Here is a 17,817-nt window from a genome sequence, read left to right on the forward strand (position 1 = left end):
TCTGACATGAATTGTATACTGTATATAGGAATCTATATTATATACTATACTATATATATGTTGTATATAAAGTTTCTCTGATGTTTACTATACCAAAATAACTGAAAATTTCCGATCGAATACTTACCATAATTTTCCTTTCCTGATAGGCTTCATGGCAGCATACGTTTGGGTAGCCCGCATTCCTTAACTAGCCTACTCATGGCGAGTCCATCAGGAAAGGAAATTTACAGTATGTATTTGTTAGGATTTTCTAAGTTTTTCTGACAGGCTCCATGGCAGCATACGTTTGGGAACTAACTAGCCCAAGAAACAAGGGTGGGATGCCAAAAAAGGTAAGGTTTATAACGTAGCACTTGGCCAACAGAAGCTTTATGGATAGATACTAACAGTAAGGAAGCTAGCTACACACCATTATGTGCCAGAACAGCCTTAACCACTTGAGATCCGCGCTATGGTCGAAAGACGTCCACAGCGCGGCTCTCAAGTGCCGGGTGGATCTCCCTGGACGTCCTGTTGTTGTTGTTCCCCGTGCGCGCCGCTGGGGGCGCGCAGCGGGGAAACAACGTGCCCGGCGCATCGTTCGGGAGCCGATGCGAGTGCCTGGCGGCCTCGATGTCCGCCAGACACACGCGATCGTCGGTGACACAGCAGAGACGCGGAGCTCTGTGTGTAAACACAGAGCTCCACGTGCTGTCAGGGAGAGAGGAGACCGATCTGTGTCCCTTTTCATAGGGACACAGCATCGGTCACCTCCCCCAGTGAGTCCCCTCCCCCCACACAGTAAGAACACAATGAGGGAATACATTTAACCCCTTCCTCACCCCCTAGTGTTAACCCCTTCACTGCCAGTCACATTTATACAGTAATTAGTGCATTTTTATAGCACTAATCGCTGTATAAATGTGAATGGTCCCAAAATTGTGTCAAAAGTGTCCGATACGTCCGCCGCAATATCGCAGCCCTGACAAAAAAAATCGCAAAACGCCGCCATTACAAGTAAAAAAAAAAAAATCATAAATCTATCCCCCATTTTGTAGGCGCTATAACTTTTGCGCAAACCAGTCACTTATTGCGTTTTTTTTTTTTTTTTTACAAAAATACGTCGAAAAATACGTATTGGCCTTAACTGAGAAAAAAAATAGTTTTTTTTTAAAAAAAATTGGGATATTTATTATAGCAACAAGTAAAAAAAATATATATATTTTTTTAAATTGTCGCTCTTTTTTTGTTTATAGCGCAAAAAATAAAAACCGCAGAGGTGATCAAATACCACCAAAAAAAAGCTCTATTTGTGGGGAAAAAAGGACGTCAATTTTGTTTGGGAGCCACGTCGCACGACCGCGCAAATGTCAGTTAAAGCGACGCAGTGCCGGAAGCTGAAATTTCGCCTGGGCACGAAGGGGGTTTATGTGCCCAGTAAGCAAGTGGTTAAAGTATAAGTCCACCCTAACACTAAAATCCCTGCATATACAGACATCCACAATCCAACACTAACCTACCTAGCCCTGTAAAGAAGAAATCAGCATACATACCTTTTTTAAAGGTGATCCAACCCGATCCCACGCTGAGCTCTCATTTGCCGTTTCTCTGTGGAGTTGGGTGCAGAGGACACAGCCGACAATATAAGCCCCATAGTAACTCTATGGGTGACGTCTCTTCCCATTCATTTCACAGCCATTGTCAGCCGTGTCCTCTGCAGAGCTTCCGCCACTGGAGACCAGACCGGATCAGCTTCAAAAAAGATATGTAGGCTGATTTCTTCTTTACAGGGCTAGATAGTTTGTGTTAGATCGTGGATATCTGTAGATGCAGAGATTTTAGTTTTAGGGTGGACTTACACTTTAATAGAAGACAGGCCATCCCTCTACAAATATTCCTTGTGTCCTTTCACAGGGAGGCCACAAAGCCCACACACTCCTGGTTGATTATGTTGTCACTGCTTCCATAGGAATCAATCCCTAAGCCCTTTAAGCCTATTGGCTATCTGGAATGACCAATCCAGCAATGATTGTGGATGATATCTCCGACCCGCTGGTTCTGTTAGAGAGAGATCTATGTCCTAAAACTCTAAGCAAAACTATAGCTTGAGAGAATGCTCAAAGTATCCCAATATCCATGGCATGGAACCAGTTATCCTTTTGTTTTCATAGGATGCCAAAGCCACCTCAGATTGCAACCCAGTATGAATATAAACACTACCCATACTAGGAAGAATGCCAACAAGGATTCCTCATGGCAAATAGGCCCAGATCCTTTGAGAGGCTGCCTTCATGACCAAACCTTTACTCAAAACTGGACTGAAAGAGATCCCACCTTGAGCAGCAAACTGCCAAAGGGTCCTTAAGGTCCTGATTCTGGCAAACTTCCTACTGAGGATGTAGCCCTTATAGAGAATGACATGATGACTTAATCCTTACCCCAACTGGACTGGAGGTTATCCCACCTGGAGAGATAAGTCACCAAAGGATGCTTTCTAGCCCAAAGCTTTGTCCCTGGCAAACTTCCCGGCTGAAGAGATAGCTTTAGAGTACATGTCTTCATAGCTCAGTCTTTATCCAAGCTGGACTGAAAAGAGATCTCAGGAAGTCCAGAGCAAGTAGAAAATTCCACCTAGAGAGTCTCTGCTCTCCTTCGAGTCTCAGATGCAGCCCCCAATCAAAGTATTGGATGAGTAAGGGATAGTCTACCCATGAGATATTGGATATGACTGGGACTGAATGAGTACCCCTACTAATTTACCAAAAAAGTGTAAAATATAAATAGACAGGAGGCAGTTTTTGACAATTCCTCTATTAAAAAAACAAAAAACAATGTCCCCTGGTGTGGATCCAAGCCCGTTGCACCGCTGGACCCTTAAAAAGAAAAAAAAAAGTTCCATCCGCAACAAAGGTTAACCGCCGAATGCCTGCCCCACTTTGTTACATTTCTGGTAAGGGGACATCTGGCGACGTCACCTGGTGGCACCGCCACCCTGGTGACATCCTTAACTTAGCATGCACCAGTCGGAGACATCACAAGGGGGCGGTGCCACCAGGTGACGTCACCAGGTGGACCTGCTCCTTAACCATTTAAGAACTGTGGGAGCAGGCATTTGGCAGTTAGCCTTCATTGTGGGCGGAGCGTTATTTTTTTCTCTTCTTTAGGGTCCAGCAGCACAGCAGCGTCATGGTTGATGATGGATCTTCATCAGGGGACATTGTTTTTTTATTTTTTTTAATAAAGGAATTGTTAACTGCCTTCTTGCCTCATTCATTATTGACACTTCTTTTGGTGAATGAGTAAGGGTAGAATGTACCCCATACTCTTTCACAGGGGGGCGGGATCTGGGGGCCCCCTTGTTAAAAGGGGCTTATCGGAAACTGAAACCACCGCCCAGGGTTGTTGGGAAGAGGCCCTTGTCCTCATCAACATGGGACAAGGTGCTTTGGGGGGGGGGGGAAACCCCCTTGCCCCAAAGCACCCCCCAATGTTGAGGGCATATGGCCTGGTATGTTCAGGGGGGATGGGCGCTCCCCCCCTCTTCTGATCTGCTAGGCTGCATGCTTAGTGAAGGGCCCGGTATGGATTGTCTGGGACCCTCATGCTGTTTTTTTTTTTTTTTAAAACATTTTTGTATTACCGACAATGGTATTGTATTGCCGGAAATTTAAATGTCATTTTTTTCTTTTTAAATATCAGTTTTTCTGCAGCGGGTTTTATACACGGTACAGATGCACCACTTTACATGCAGACTAAGGGGATCCCCCAGGCATATTTAAAGGAATTTTTCATCTTTTTTGTTTCACTTTAATCATCATTAAAATCATTGATTAAAATCTTATTTTTTTTTTTTACATTGATACATGTCCCCCAGGGTGGTACCTGGGCCCCCATACCCTTTTTATGGCCAATAACGTGCATATAAGCCTTCAAAATGGGCACTTTTGATTTTTCAAGTTCGGGTCCCATAGAATTTACTAGAGTTTCCGGTTCAGGTCTGAACTTTTACGATATTTGAGAGTTCTGGTGCAAACCGAACCAGGGAGTGTTCAGCCTAACTCTACTGTTGCCCTTGCTGGAAATCTTGGGAGCCGATAATTTCCTGTGCTGTCTGCCTGATCCGACTGTTATCAAATACATTGTTCCCTGAGGACTATAGAACCAATACTCTCTATGTTATACACACTCTATGTCGGGGGGGGGGGGGGGGTCAGCAACCAGTATATCGCGGACTGGTGACTGGTAGATCATGTTCTGGGCTTGCTAAACAGCCATTCCAGAGCACCAAACAGTGCCAAGGGACTACTTGTAAAGCTGGAGATATAGTATGGAGCATGAGCCACATAAGCTGATGCCTCCTCTGTAGTGCAATTGCTCTCCACCTCAGCTAGCGGTCTCCAGAGTGGTGCCAGTAGCAGGAAAAAAGAGATCTTCAGGTCAGTGTGAAGCAATACACTGGGCATAATAGTATATGGCTGCTTTTACACGAATGCACTGCAGTTTACCCACACCGTGGGTGCAGTGCTGTGTAACTGCAGCTTTTCTGTGGGTTTGCTGCACTTAGCCATAGACTTCTATTATATCCTGCAGGTTTGGTGCACTTTCTGAAAGTGCACCAAAACTCCTGAATGCAGGAGTTTTGGTGCGCTTTTAGAAAGTGCAGCACACTATTGTAAATTTAGGGGTGTCTGAGCCGATAGTTGGGCTCAGACTCTGTTAATTCTATTTAAATTAGCCTCTGTTCTGGCTATGGTTGTGCTCAATAGAAGTTCTCCCTTGTTGCCTGTGGTGGTGTTATCATTTCCAGCCCATGTTGGAACTCGAGCAGACCATAGTGTATTAGGTGATCCCTCTCCGCAGCAGCCCAGTGGGAGTGATGCCCCGCTGTGCATGCTGGCAGGGGGTACTTAAGGGGCAGACGCCGTTTTTCGGGGTCCTTCGCCTTGTGGTCCTGGCGTGAGGTGAGTGTGTGTGATTCCAGTCTCTGGACCACGTTGTGTTCCTGTCGAGTAGGCCCAGCTATGCTGGCTGAGGCCTATGGTTCTACAGGGGATCCCAAGCTGTCCGTCCAAGTGGAGGAAGCTGCTTAGCGAAGGAAACCGGGGGAAGACCTGCCCTTCAGGAGACAAGCAAGGCAAGCTGATGTCTCGGGACAGGCCTGGAAACCTCGTTAAGGAAAAGGGATCCACTAAGCAAATTGTCTTACAGTCCGCCGGATTGGCTTAAAGGCTCTTTGGCTGTAAGGCAGGAAGTTCGGGACTTTAAATCCTGTGGCAGAGGATTCCTGACTATCCATCCTGTGTTCTCATGCGCTCTGTGGCAGAGACTGTTTCTATACTGTCCGGGCATCATTCCGGCTGCTAGGCCATGTGAGAGGGGTGAGCAATACCCACTCAGGAGTGAGTGGTGAATACTGGAACTTTGAATACTTTTTGTGCATTATGTACTGAGTACCTGAACCTTCCCCCCTCTCTCTATACTCTCTACTTCCTTCCTTTATGCAGCGAAAATAAAGCCTACAGTTAAAGGCTTTACATCTTCTGTGGACATTGCAATTTTCTATAGACTTCCTTCCCTAGACAACGAACTTAGAGGTAACGTGCAAAACCCAAAATCTAAACCAGCAGCTCCTACGGGGGTAGTGCTATAAGTGCTTTGCATAAAAATTCTGCTACCTTTTGGAAAGTGCCCTAAAAGCTTTCCCCGTCATCTCTTTCCTTTTATCTACTCTGATCTAAATTAACCTCCCTTTTTCCCAGAACTCCCTCTCCCCTACCCAATTGTGGAAATTCAGGGCTACCTCCATCTGCCACCTACCCTTCCCAACATAGCCCTTCCCCTTTCATCCTTGCTCCTATAACCAGGCTAGCCAGTAGACTTTTTTTCCCCATCTAATTGCATAAAAAATCTTACGTCAGGTATTGCCGTGATCCACCGAGGTTACAGTTTAACTGTCTTCCCCGTCTACATCTCACCATGTTAAATGTAGTGTACTGTATGTACTAGGTCAGTCTGAATAGGTGTCATTAGCAATTTTTTGATTATTTAAAAAACATCTCTGTGCCATTCTGTTTTCATCTCAAGTATTTCACACGTACATTTGTTGCCTATGGACATTATAATAGTGGTGTTATTACTTTATGACAAAAAAAAAAAAATCACACATTTGTTTACAGGTTTGAATACGATAATTGTCCAGTACAATTGGTGTTCAAGCAACTGTGATATATATTGTACTGTATTATATACTTTTCCTATTGCTTAAACTTATTTGACTTATTTGTTCCTATATATCAGAGGGACAGTTTACTGTCCTTCAGACTATAGCAGGGCCAGAGGGAGTAGAAAATGCCTTGGGTTTGGCGGTCAGTGGGAGTAAAAAATTACATAGCATCTGTGGTCAGCAAGAGGAGGAATAGTGCCCCATCATTGGTATCAGTTGAAGGAATAGTGCCCCATCATTGGTGTCAGTGGCAGGAATAGTGTCTCATCATTGGTATTAGTGTGAGAAATGGTGCTCTATTGCTGGCATCAGTGGAAGGAATAGTGCCCCATTGTTGGCATCAGTGGAAAGAATAGTGGCCAATTGTTGATGTCAATGGAAGAAAAAAGTGCCCAATCATGATGTGAGTAGGAGGAATAATGCCCCATCATTGGTGTCAGTCAGAGAAATAGTGCCCCATCTTTGGTGTCAATGGCAGGAATAGTAATAGTGCCCCGTCGTTGGTGTCAGTGGAAGGAATAGGGCCTCACTGTTGTCGTCAATGAGAGGTTTTTTGCCCTACTGTTGATGTCTTATGAAAAAATGGTGCCTTATCATTGCTGTCAGTAGGAGGAAATAATTCCTTAAATCAATGAAAGAAATAGTGCGTCAAGGGCCACATTCGGCCCTTGGGCCACAGTTTGGAGACCGCTGCTATATATCAATAACTATAAAACAAAATTCTCCTGCGCTCTGATGTTTCGCCAAACCCGGGTGGTGTAGTATAGTCTCACGGCAAAGTCTAAAATCTTGCAGCCCTCCTCAGAACAAAGGGTGTTCACATAGCTAGAGAAAAAGAAAAGAAGGGAGGGCCTTCCGACCTAGTGCATTACCACTTACATTTTATTAAAAACAGAATAAAAACAATGGTCTTACTCACAAAGAAAGCTTAAGTAAGCGCTTTTCAGACAGCTAGGAACTGGACCTTTACGGCACCTGCCAGTGGAACCACAGACAAATAGATGGCTGACGCTTTTCCGGGGCGTACCCCCTTCCTCAAAGCCTAAGTGGTGATACTGCTACCACAATATATCAATAACTGACATGCGTATTGGAAATAAAATTTACATTTTATAATCAAGAATGTAAATGTTACTTAGGGTTTCATTATTGCTCTTTTGTGTCATTTAAATGTACAGTTAGTCTTATCTACCTTTTCAATTTGTACTCAGAGGGCCAGATTCACAGACAATTACGTTACACCGTGGCAGCGTAACGTATCCCATTTAGGTTACACCCCCGCAGGTTTACAGCGTAAGTGCCTGATTCACAAAGCTCTTACCTGTAAACTTGCGGCGGTGTAACGAAAATGCGCTCGGCGCAAGCCCGCCTAATTCAAGTGGGGCGGGCACCATTTAAATTAGGCGCGTTCTCGCGCCAAACGGTCTGCGCATGCTCCGTTAGGAAATTTCCCGACGTGCATTGCGCAAAATTACGGCGCCCCCAACGTTTTTTTTTAAATGCGACGTGCGTTACGGCGTTTCGTATTCCCGGACGTCTTACGCAAAGAAAAAAAAATTTCGAAATTCGACGCGGGAACGACGGCCATACTTTAACATGGCTGATCTAAAGATAAGCCATGTTAAAGCAGGTGTAACTTTGCGACGGGTAAAAATGACTAGCGACGACGTACGGGATTGCGAAGAACGCGCGGATCTTTGTGGATCGCCGTAACTAGTCATTTGCATTATCTACGCCGACCGCTATGGAATCGCCACCTAGCGGCCGGCATTGAATTGCATCCTAAGATTCGACGGTGTAAGTCAATTACACCTGTCGGATCTTATGGCTATCTATGTTAACTGATTCTATGAATCAGTCGCATAGTCGCATAGTTAGGACAGGCGGATCACAGAGATACGACGGCGTATAAGGAGATACGCCATCGTATCTCTTCTGTGAATCTGGCCCAGAGTCTCTAGTAGACCATATTATGAAAGGTATGAAGGGAAAACTGGAAAAGTGGCCTGGGGTGTGCCGTAATTATGTGGTAAGTATGCCTAAAGGTGGCATATCAAAGTATAAGTAAAAGAGAAGAAAATAGAAAGAAAAGGGAAGGGGCGGCTGGGACATGAGAGAAACGTCGACAGGAAAAGGAGAATAGAGGGTGGGCTTAAATACAGTCCAACTCCTCCTACAAATCCAGGCTGACCTGCAGCTAGCCTTCCCATTTGTACTTGGAGTCTATAGTAGACCGTATTGGCAAAGGTATGAAGGGAAAACTGGAAAAGTGACCTGGGGTGTGCCATAGTCACATGGTCAGTATGCCTAAATGGGGCAAAAATAAAGACAGTAGGATGAGCTAGCAAACAGATTTATTGAAAGTAACTGTATGTAACATTAATCAGCCAAATGCATGAATGCCCGTGACATCTCAACATGTGGATACCTCTGGAGAAGCATACTGAATTCCACCTGCCTAACTTGTTAATAACATGAACAGAGACTCCTTGGCGAGAGGCAGCGGAAACCGCACCTATCCTAAAATAGGGTAATGGCCTCAATAAGCATTGGGGTCCAAACCTAGGTTTGACAGCAGGGTGCAGCAATGTTTCATGAACTGTTCTGTGGAGAGGGGAGCACTAAGGAAAAGGCCATAGTGGACTATCCCTGGGTTTATACGCTGTTACCACCATGAGTTGGTCTAAGACTGTGACTGGGTACCAGGCATTGCTGTCAGTACCAGCTCCTGTCTGCTGCGTCTTGCAAGTGTCCATATGCAACCGGAAATGATGCAGAAGATCCATCCGTCCAGAGCGCAGCAGGGGGGCTCGACTCTCCGCTGGACACAGCCCAGCGGAATGACGCGCTGGAGCTGTGACATTACTTATATAGGGGAAGCGCCGGCCACCCGTCACGTGACTCCGCCCCCTCTGACGCACCCTCGTACGTCACTGGGAAAGACCCTGAAAGACAGGGCTTTCCCAGTGACGTACGAGGGTGCGTCAGAGGGGGCGGGGTCACGTGACGGGTGGCCGGTGCTTCCCCTATATAAGTAATGTCACAGCTCCAGCGCGTCATTCCGCTGGGCTGTGTCCAGCGGAGAGTGGAGCTCCCCTGCTGCGCTCTGGATGGATGGATCTTCTGCATCGCTGGACCGGACCGCTGATCATCCGTCGCTGGAGAGATCATCCATCGCTGGATAGGAGACAGTGGATTCACATCGCTGGATTTTTTTTTTTTTTTTTTTTATTAATAAAGGATTTTTTTCTACGGTGTCTGTGTGTTTTTTTTAAACTATTTACACTTCCTATTTACACATCCTCCCCATGTTGAGGGCATGTGGCCTGGTGCGGTTCAGGAGAGGGGGGGCCGCACTCTGTCCCCCCCCTCTTTTCTGCGGCCGGCCAGGTTAACGTGCTCGGATAAGGGTCTGGTGTGGATTTTTAGGGGGACTCCACGCCATTTTTTTTTTTATTTGGGGTGGAGTTCCCCTTAAAATCCACACCAGACCTGAAGGGCCTGGTATGGATATTTGCAGGGAACCCTACGTAATTTTTTTTTTTTTTTTTACGGCGGGGTTCCCCTTAATATCCATTCCAGACCTGAAGGGCCTGGTAATTTAATTTGGGGGACCCCCACACATTTTTTTTTCCTTTATGAATGAATCATCTCTGTAATTGAAAGAGCCGACAATTCATTGGAGCAGCAAAGCCGGTTTTAAATGGCTTTTTTTCTTTCAGAAATGACACTTTGTGCAGGGTTAGTTCTATGTAGGGAAACATGCGCCTTTTCACATGCTGACTTTACACCCCCCCTAGGTACAAAATTTAAAGTAATATTACACTTTTATTGTTTCACTTTTAGCATTATTAAATTCACTGCTCCTGAATAAACGGCCGTTTTTAAAACTTTTTTTTGCATTGATACATGTTTCCTGCGACAGGACCCAGGTCCCCAAACAATTTTTAGGACAATAAATTGCATATTAGCCTTTAAAATTAACACTTTAGATTTCTCCCATAGACTTTAACAGGGTGTTCCGCGGCTTTTCGAATTTGCCGCGGACACCCCTAATTGTTCGTTGTTCGCCAAACAGGCGAACAGGCAATGTTCGAGTCGAACATGAGTTCGACTCGAACTCGAAGCTCATCCCTAGTGGTGAGAAGTCTGCAAACCATGGTAGGTACTCTTCTGAATCCCCTTAAGAATGGCCTTGATGGAATGTGCTGCAAAAATGGATGGCCTATCGGGGTCCCGCAAGGACAAAAGTGTTGGATTCCTGAAAGATATGTCTTAATAGTGCTGTAGGCCCTGGTCAGTAGTATGCCTAAAAGAGGGCAAAAACATGGAGGTAGGTGTGATTATAAAATGCTTAATAACCAACAGGTAACAACAATCAGTCCCGTAAAGTAGCAAATACCCGAATGCCTTCCGTATGGGGTTCCAGTATGTATCTGCTATGACAAGAGGAACTCCAGCGCCCCATGGACTTGATGATATGAGAAGGGACCCCCTGTTTGGAAGCTGCGGATGCTACCCCCATACTAAATGAATGTCAAGAACATTTTTTTGGATTTAAGCCTAATTACCGAGTCAAATCCTGACATGAGGAATGAAACTGCTCTTTCGTGAGAGGATAAGTATGGAAAAGGGAGAAAAGGATGTCCAGAGCAGCCACTGTGAAATGATTGCAGAGAAAGTCAAACACTTCTATGAGACACCAGTTACTGTTGGTTCTATAACATTTGCCATGAACCCCTGGCCTCCCTGCCTATTCTTGTTATTGGGAAGTTGTAAAGCGTAGTGATAAGGGAACCTGGTGACACTGCCTTTGAGCAGAATAGGTGCCAGCCTGGGACACTTCCCTGGGTCTGAGGAAGCCCAAAGACACTCAAGTAGATGGCTGCCTTGAGCACTAAACTGGGACCTGCACCAAAAAGGGGGAGGAGACAATACATTTTGAAATACCACAGAAAATCTGTCCGGTACCTGGTAGACATGACAGATGTGATTGTCCCAGAGTTCTCTAAATACCTCTCAATATGGCTTTGAGAGGGTAAGCCGCAAAAAATGGACAGACTGTCAGGAGTCTGCAGGAACCTGTAGTGCTGGACATCTGACATATATAACTTGATGGGGTTGGCAGATAAAAATCAATTTTGCTGTGGCAACCACCACCCTAGTGTTTGCAGTAAGTAAGCATGAGTAACCTGCAGTGCCAAGACAGGTAATTAAAAATGAACACTAAGGGCTAAGGTACCCACAGACCATGGTGGGCAGACATACCGGTGTAATGAAATGAACGTGCATCGTTTGACGTATGGAATACAGGCGATACGTTTGTGGTCCAACAATCATTTAAAAACAAGAACTCAGCCCGTATGGATCTGTAGACGTGACAGATCTTAAAGCGGTTGTAAACCCCCATCTACTATCTTCAGTATTAACAGTTTTCTAAAGACAGTGTCCCGCTGCGTCCACCGATCGTTCTGTAATCAATGCAATTATTATAATTGCGGTTTAATCGTTACCTTTGTCCTTGGGCTTCCTTGTACTATGCCAGCGCCATTCTTCTTTTGGTCTTCCGCGTCTGCTGCTGTAAAAACTTCCGCCCACAGTTGACGATTGCTGTAATCCCGCGCGTGCGCACTACGTCAAATATTCAAGCCTCCTCTTCGTTTCCGGTTACTATGGAAACGAAGAGAAGGTCTGCACAGCGTACACCCACCCACACAGCGTAAACATCCATGAGCCTCTTGGGGAGGGGGAGGGAGGAAATATCAATGAAAAATATCGCGCAATGTCGGGGCTGACGTCAACAGCAGGAAATGACGCAGCCCCGACATAAACAGAGCTAGTGACCAGCAGGGTCTCGGCTGGCCGGATTAACGAACGAACGGCGCATGCGCGGAGTGATGTCACCATTCGGGATATCGGCGATATCAGGAGAAGGAAGCAGGTAGGGGAAAAAAAAAGACAGAGACGAATTGGGGCTATTGGAATGCCTCTAGAAATAGAAAGTTGCAATTTTAGGTTTACAACCGCTTTAAGATGTGAGTACTAGCTAACTTTATCCATGTATAAGTAATGAAATGACCGAACAAAAAGGTATGATGAGACATAAAAATGCATAGGAGGATGGAAATGGCTACTGATGTACGTGCCGTGACTGCATGATACCCAAGTGACGAAACACAAATAAAATGCACCCAATGAAAACCGATGAGAAATGGGCCTACCTGAATACCAGCCCTACATCAGCGGGATGTAGGATGCCTCCCCCCAAAGTAGGGGTGAATGGTAGTAAACTGTGTGAGCCCTCGACACACTCATGACCATGAACGACTAGTACCGAGGAAACAAGGAGCTGTGAGCAACCAGGCTGAGTGGAACTACCAATACCGGCACATCACATCCTAGGCAAAAGAAACTGCAGCTAGCATTCCCCCTCAAGCCCCAGAGACCGCTGAGGTCCCAAAACCCCCTGCAGAGGTCCTGACAACCCTCAGGACTGCTGAATAAAACAATAAATGCAACCCCAGAATGGCAGAATGGCCGGGCTGTTGATGTCAGTCTCACGCATGTGCATGGGTGTCACATCACCATGGAACAGAGGGTTGCCATAAATGTATACTGAGTTGTACTACTTTATCATTATTAATTTTATTATTAGAATTATATAATTATTATTATTTATATTCTAGAGCAACTGTAGTGCTATACAACAATATAATATTGTCCATCGTCAATTAAAAAGCCAAAAACACTTTAAAAATAAAGATGGAAAGATGTTACGGCAACACAATACACACAAAAAATATTTTACCTTTACCGGTTTATTGCATGATTGATCCTCTTTAGTTTTGACTTGTCTTTTAGGTGGCCGAGGAGGTGGAAGCTGTTGTGTTGGCAGATAGTTTCTCAAGGAATAATAAAACCATTCCATTAATTCTTCCAACTTACTTGAAGTAAAGAGACTACTTATAGAAGGGACAGAATCATCCTGTAAAACGACTGAAATGTTTAGATATTTAATGGGCAACTCAAAGCATTCCGAGACATTGTCCAACAAACTGACCAACAATACAGGTTCGTCAACTACCTCTTCCAACCTGAGAGTAGGAAAAGAAGTCAAAGGGTCATTGGGTAAAGATGTGTCTTTTGCTACAACCTTCACCTCACAAGGGAGTTTAATTTTCTCTACTATACTATTGATGTTGTATTTTTTGTTGTCTTTAATTTCCTCTACAAAATGACCTTCCATATACAAAGGAAGCATGATTTTTTCTGGTTCATCATCGTCATCATCTTCTGCTGATCCTTTATTACACACCAAAACATCAACTTCTTGAGGTCCACTTTGACTTGAGAAGATAGTTTTGGTTTGATGCAAGGTGTGTAGATGATCCCCAATGCAGAGTGCAGGGAAGTTATCGTCACTGCTCTCACTGTCCTTGGTCACCACAACAGTTAACTGTGTTCCTTCGGCCATTTTGGTCCACAGCTCATACACTGTTGAAAACTCTCTTGGTTTTTGGCGAAACTTTCCTTGGTATTGTTTGTGTATGAAAAAGAACCTGAAGGTTTTACCTTTACAGGCTTTGGCCAGCACTTTTCTAGAAATAATTTTTTTGTGGATAATAATTTTTTTCCCTTTGTGTAGCGCTGAATAGCTGTCATTTTTCATCAAATGGTTGGATTCTGCCATATCCAGAATTTCTGCAACAACTGGAAACTTGCTTTCATGCTGACAAACTTCTTCCAAGGACAGGGGCTCGATAAAAGTGATGTTTCCACTATGGTCAGTGATATCTATTACATCTACTTCAAGACTTGATGGAATCATAACCAAACCTTTTCTCACTGCATTAGAGAAAGAAAATAATAAAAATAATCACATACACGGCAAGGATTTTAACAAAGGTTACTGGAATTTCTATACTAAGGCCCAGATTCTCATAGGGATTACAATGGCGCAACATGTACGCAGTCGTAAGTCCTAATCTGGGCCGTCGTATCTATGCGACTGATTCTTAGAATCTGTTACGCATAGATATCCATTAGATCCGACAGGCGTAAGGCTCTTACGCTGTCGGATCTTAAATGCAATTTTTTTTGCCGCTAGGTGTCGCCTCCGTCGTTTTCCCCGTCGAGTATGCAAATTAGCTAAATACGCGAATTCCCAAACGTATGCGCGGTCAACGCAGTGAAGTTACGACGTTTACGTTAGGTTTGCGCGGCGTAAAGTTGCCCCTGCTATATGAGGGGCAACCAATGTTAAGTATGGCTGTCGTTCCCACGTCAAAATTTAAAAAATTACGTTGTTTGCGTAAGTCGTCCGTGAATGGGGCTGGACGCCATTTACGTTCACGTCGAAACCAATGACGTCTTTGCGACGTCATTTGGAGCAATACACCCTGGGATATTTTCCGGACGGCGCATGCGCAGTACGTTCGGCGCGGGAACGCGCTTAATTTAAATGCTCCACACCCCCTACCCGGCTAATTTGAATTAGGCGGGCTTGCGCCGGGTGATTTACGCTACACCGCCGCAACTTTACAGGCAAGTTCTTTGTGAATAAAGCACTTGCCTGTAAAACTTGCAGCGGCGTAACGTAAATGAGATACGTTACGCCCGCGGAGTTTTACGCCCATCTACGAGAATCTGGGCCTGTGTTTGCATTCCCCAGGGTACTACAACTGCCGGGAAATGATGTCTCTATTCCTTTACAGTTTAATTAAATTCCTTTGCAGTTTTAATAAAATTATAAGGCTGCAACCTGAAAGGGGAAAGCATTTTAAAACCATTGCTAAATACATATTCCTCGTTCTGCCTAGTGACAGGATACTGATAACAGCTCCCTGTGATCAGGAGCTGTGATCAGTGTCATGTCACAAGTAGCCCATCCTCCCTACAGTTAGAACACATCCCTAGAACACACTTAACCCCTTCCCCGCCCCTACTGGTTAACCTCTTCACTGCCAGTCACATTTACACAGTAATCAGTGCATTTTTATAGCACTGAACGTTGTATAAATGTGAATGGTCCCAAAATAGCACCAAAAGTGTCCGATGTGTCTGCTATAATGTTGCCGTCAGGATAAAAATCGCCGATCGCCGCCATTACTAGTAAAAAAAATATTAATAAAAAAGCCATAAAACGATCCCCTATTTTGTAGAGGTTATAACTTTTGAGAAAACAAATCAATAAATGCTTATTGCAATTTTTTTTACCAAAAATATGTAGAAAAATACGTATCGGCTTAAACTAAGGAAAAACATTTTTTTTTTAGATATTTTTTGGGGATATTTATTATAACAAAAACTTAAAAATATAGCTTTTTTCAAAATTGACACTATACTTTTGTTTATAGCGCAAAAAATAGAATACACAGAGGTGATAAAAAAACACCAAAAGAAAGCTCTATTTGTGGGGAAAAAAGGACATAAATTTTGTTTGGGAGCCACGTCGCATGACCGCGCAATTGCCAGTTAAAACGATGCAGTGCCAAATCGCAAAAAGTGCTCTGGCCAAATGGTCCGGGGCTGAAGGGGTTAAGGAAAATATGAAATATTACATTTAAATCTTCACATTTACACAGTCCCTCATTATTGGCTGAGACAGCAGCATGGCGCCATTTTGCTTTCGCTACTGTCAATCAAAGTCAGTCAGCCAATGAGGAGAGAAAGGCCACGGCTCAATGTCTGACTGGACACAGGGGGCTGTGGCTTGGCTCTGTTGCCCCCATGGTAAGCTGCTTGCTGTGGGGGCACTTAACATGAGGGAGGGGTCAGAAGCACGGAAGAGGGACCTGAGAGGAGGGTCTTGGCTGCTCTGTGCAAAACCCACACACAGAGTAGGTAACTATAACATGTTTATTATTTTGAACTAAAACAAATGAGACTTTCGTATCACTTTAAAGCAGAGGTTCACCCTAAAAAACATCTATATACCATTAAATTCAGCATACCTCCGACATGTACAGTATGCTGGTATTTTTTTATTCTTTTTTTGCTGTACATACCGTTTTATAGTTCTTTTTCTTTTCTCACTCCCGCGGGGAATAGGCGTTCCTATGAAGAGGCGTAGATGATTGACGTGCGGCTAAGGCGCGTCACGCGTTCCGAAAATATCCGAAAATATCCGAACTGGGACTCTATACATCGCTATACGGCGCATGCGCACAGACTAGGAGCCGTGTAGAGCTGACTGCGCACGCGCCGTATAGGGCCGAGTCCCAGTTCGGATATTTTCGCCTCTTCATAGGAACGCCTACTCCCGGCGGTAGTGAGAACCCGGAAGCCAGGTGAAAAAAAACTATAAGAAGGTATGTACACACCATCAGTTCAAAATCCGATCAGGTCAGAACGCAGTGACGTAAAATACACGACGTGCTGAAAAAAACAAAGTTCAATGCTTCCAAGCATGCGTCGACTTGATTCTGAGCATGCGCGGGTTTTGAACCGATGCTTTTCTGTACTAACCATCCGTTTGGTCCGATCGGGCAGCGGTCCATCGGTTCGGTTTTGAAGCATGTTTTAACATTTTGGACCGAAGGAAAGCAGACCGATGGCCTATACACACGGTCAGTTTGGTCCGATGAAACTGAACTTCGGTTCATTCTCATCGGTTTTGTCCGACCTCGTGTATGGGGCCTTACACTTCAGTGCTCCCAATACAATCCTCCCTCCTTTAAACAAATCAGTCAAAGAATAAGTACAACAATATAGTATAATAAATTTTAACCCTGAACTTTGGCTTTGGCTTTTGCACAGTGGCTGCGTTTGATGGCATGGCACAGTGGCGACAATTGATGGGCACAGTGGCATGGCACAGTGGCGACAATTGATGGGCACAGCGGCAACAATTGATGGGCACAGTGGCAACAATTGATGGCATGGCACAGTGGCGACAATTGATGGACACAGTGGTGACAATTGATGGGCACAGTGGCTGCGTTTTGCATGGCACAGTGGCGACAATTGATGGGCACAGTGGTGACAATGGCATGGTACAGTGGCGACAATTGATGGCATGGCACAGCGGTGACAATTGATGGGCACAGTGGTGACAATTGATGGCACAGTGGCTGCGTTTTGCATGGCACAGTGGCGACAATTGATGGGCACAGTGGCGACAATTGATGGCATGGTACAGTGGCGACAATTGATGGCATGGCACAGTGGCGACAATTGATGGGCACAGTGGTGACAATTGATGGCACAGTGGCTGCGTTTGATGGCATGGCACAGTGGAGACAATTGATGGGCACAGTGGCTGCATGTGATGGCATGGCACAGTGGCTGCATTTGGCATGGCACAGTGTCAACAATTGATGGGCACAGTGGCGACAATTTGTTGTACACACTTCCAGACAACAGACAAATACAAAACTTTAATGGGACTAGATCCTGCCAGCCTCCTGTTTAGGAGGCGTTTTCACCTTCTTCCCTGTCCACTCCTCCTAATCTTTCCCTCCCTGCCTCCCTTCTTCCGTACCTTTCCAAGTTGTAGTTCTAGTATTCAGACGTCAGTGAGTCAGGTGACGTTGCGTGAGACGGCCGGCACTATTACTTATGGGAGTTGTAGTCTACAACTCCCATAAGTAATAGCGGCGGCCGTCTCACTC

At 44.9% G+C, this 17,817-nt stretch overlaps 1 protein-coding gene across 2 annotated transcripts in view; it reads right to left on the reverse strand.

Annotated features, from left to right (window-relative positions):
• THEMIS2 (thymocyte selection associated family member 2) overlaps positions 1-17,817 on the reverse strand; it is an 82,482-nt gene that overhangs the window by 37,318 nt on the left and 27,347 nt on the right. For both annotated transcript variants that reach the window (XM_040338046.1, XM_040338045.1), the window contains exon 4: positions 13,014-14,050. In XM_040338046.1, the coding sequence (XP_040193980.1) occupies positions 13,014-14,050 (1,037 nt within the window). The remainder of the gene's footprint in view (positions 1-13,013; positions 14,051-17,817) is intronic.

The sequence above is a fragment of the Rana temporaria genome, chromosome 2 (genome assembly GCF_905171775.1).
Source record: "Rana temporaria chromosome 2, aRanTem1.1, whole genome shotgun sequence".
Lineage (NCBI taxonomy): Eukaryota > Metazoa > Chordata > Amphibia > Anura > Ranidae > Rana > Rana temporaria.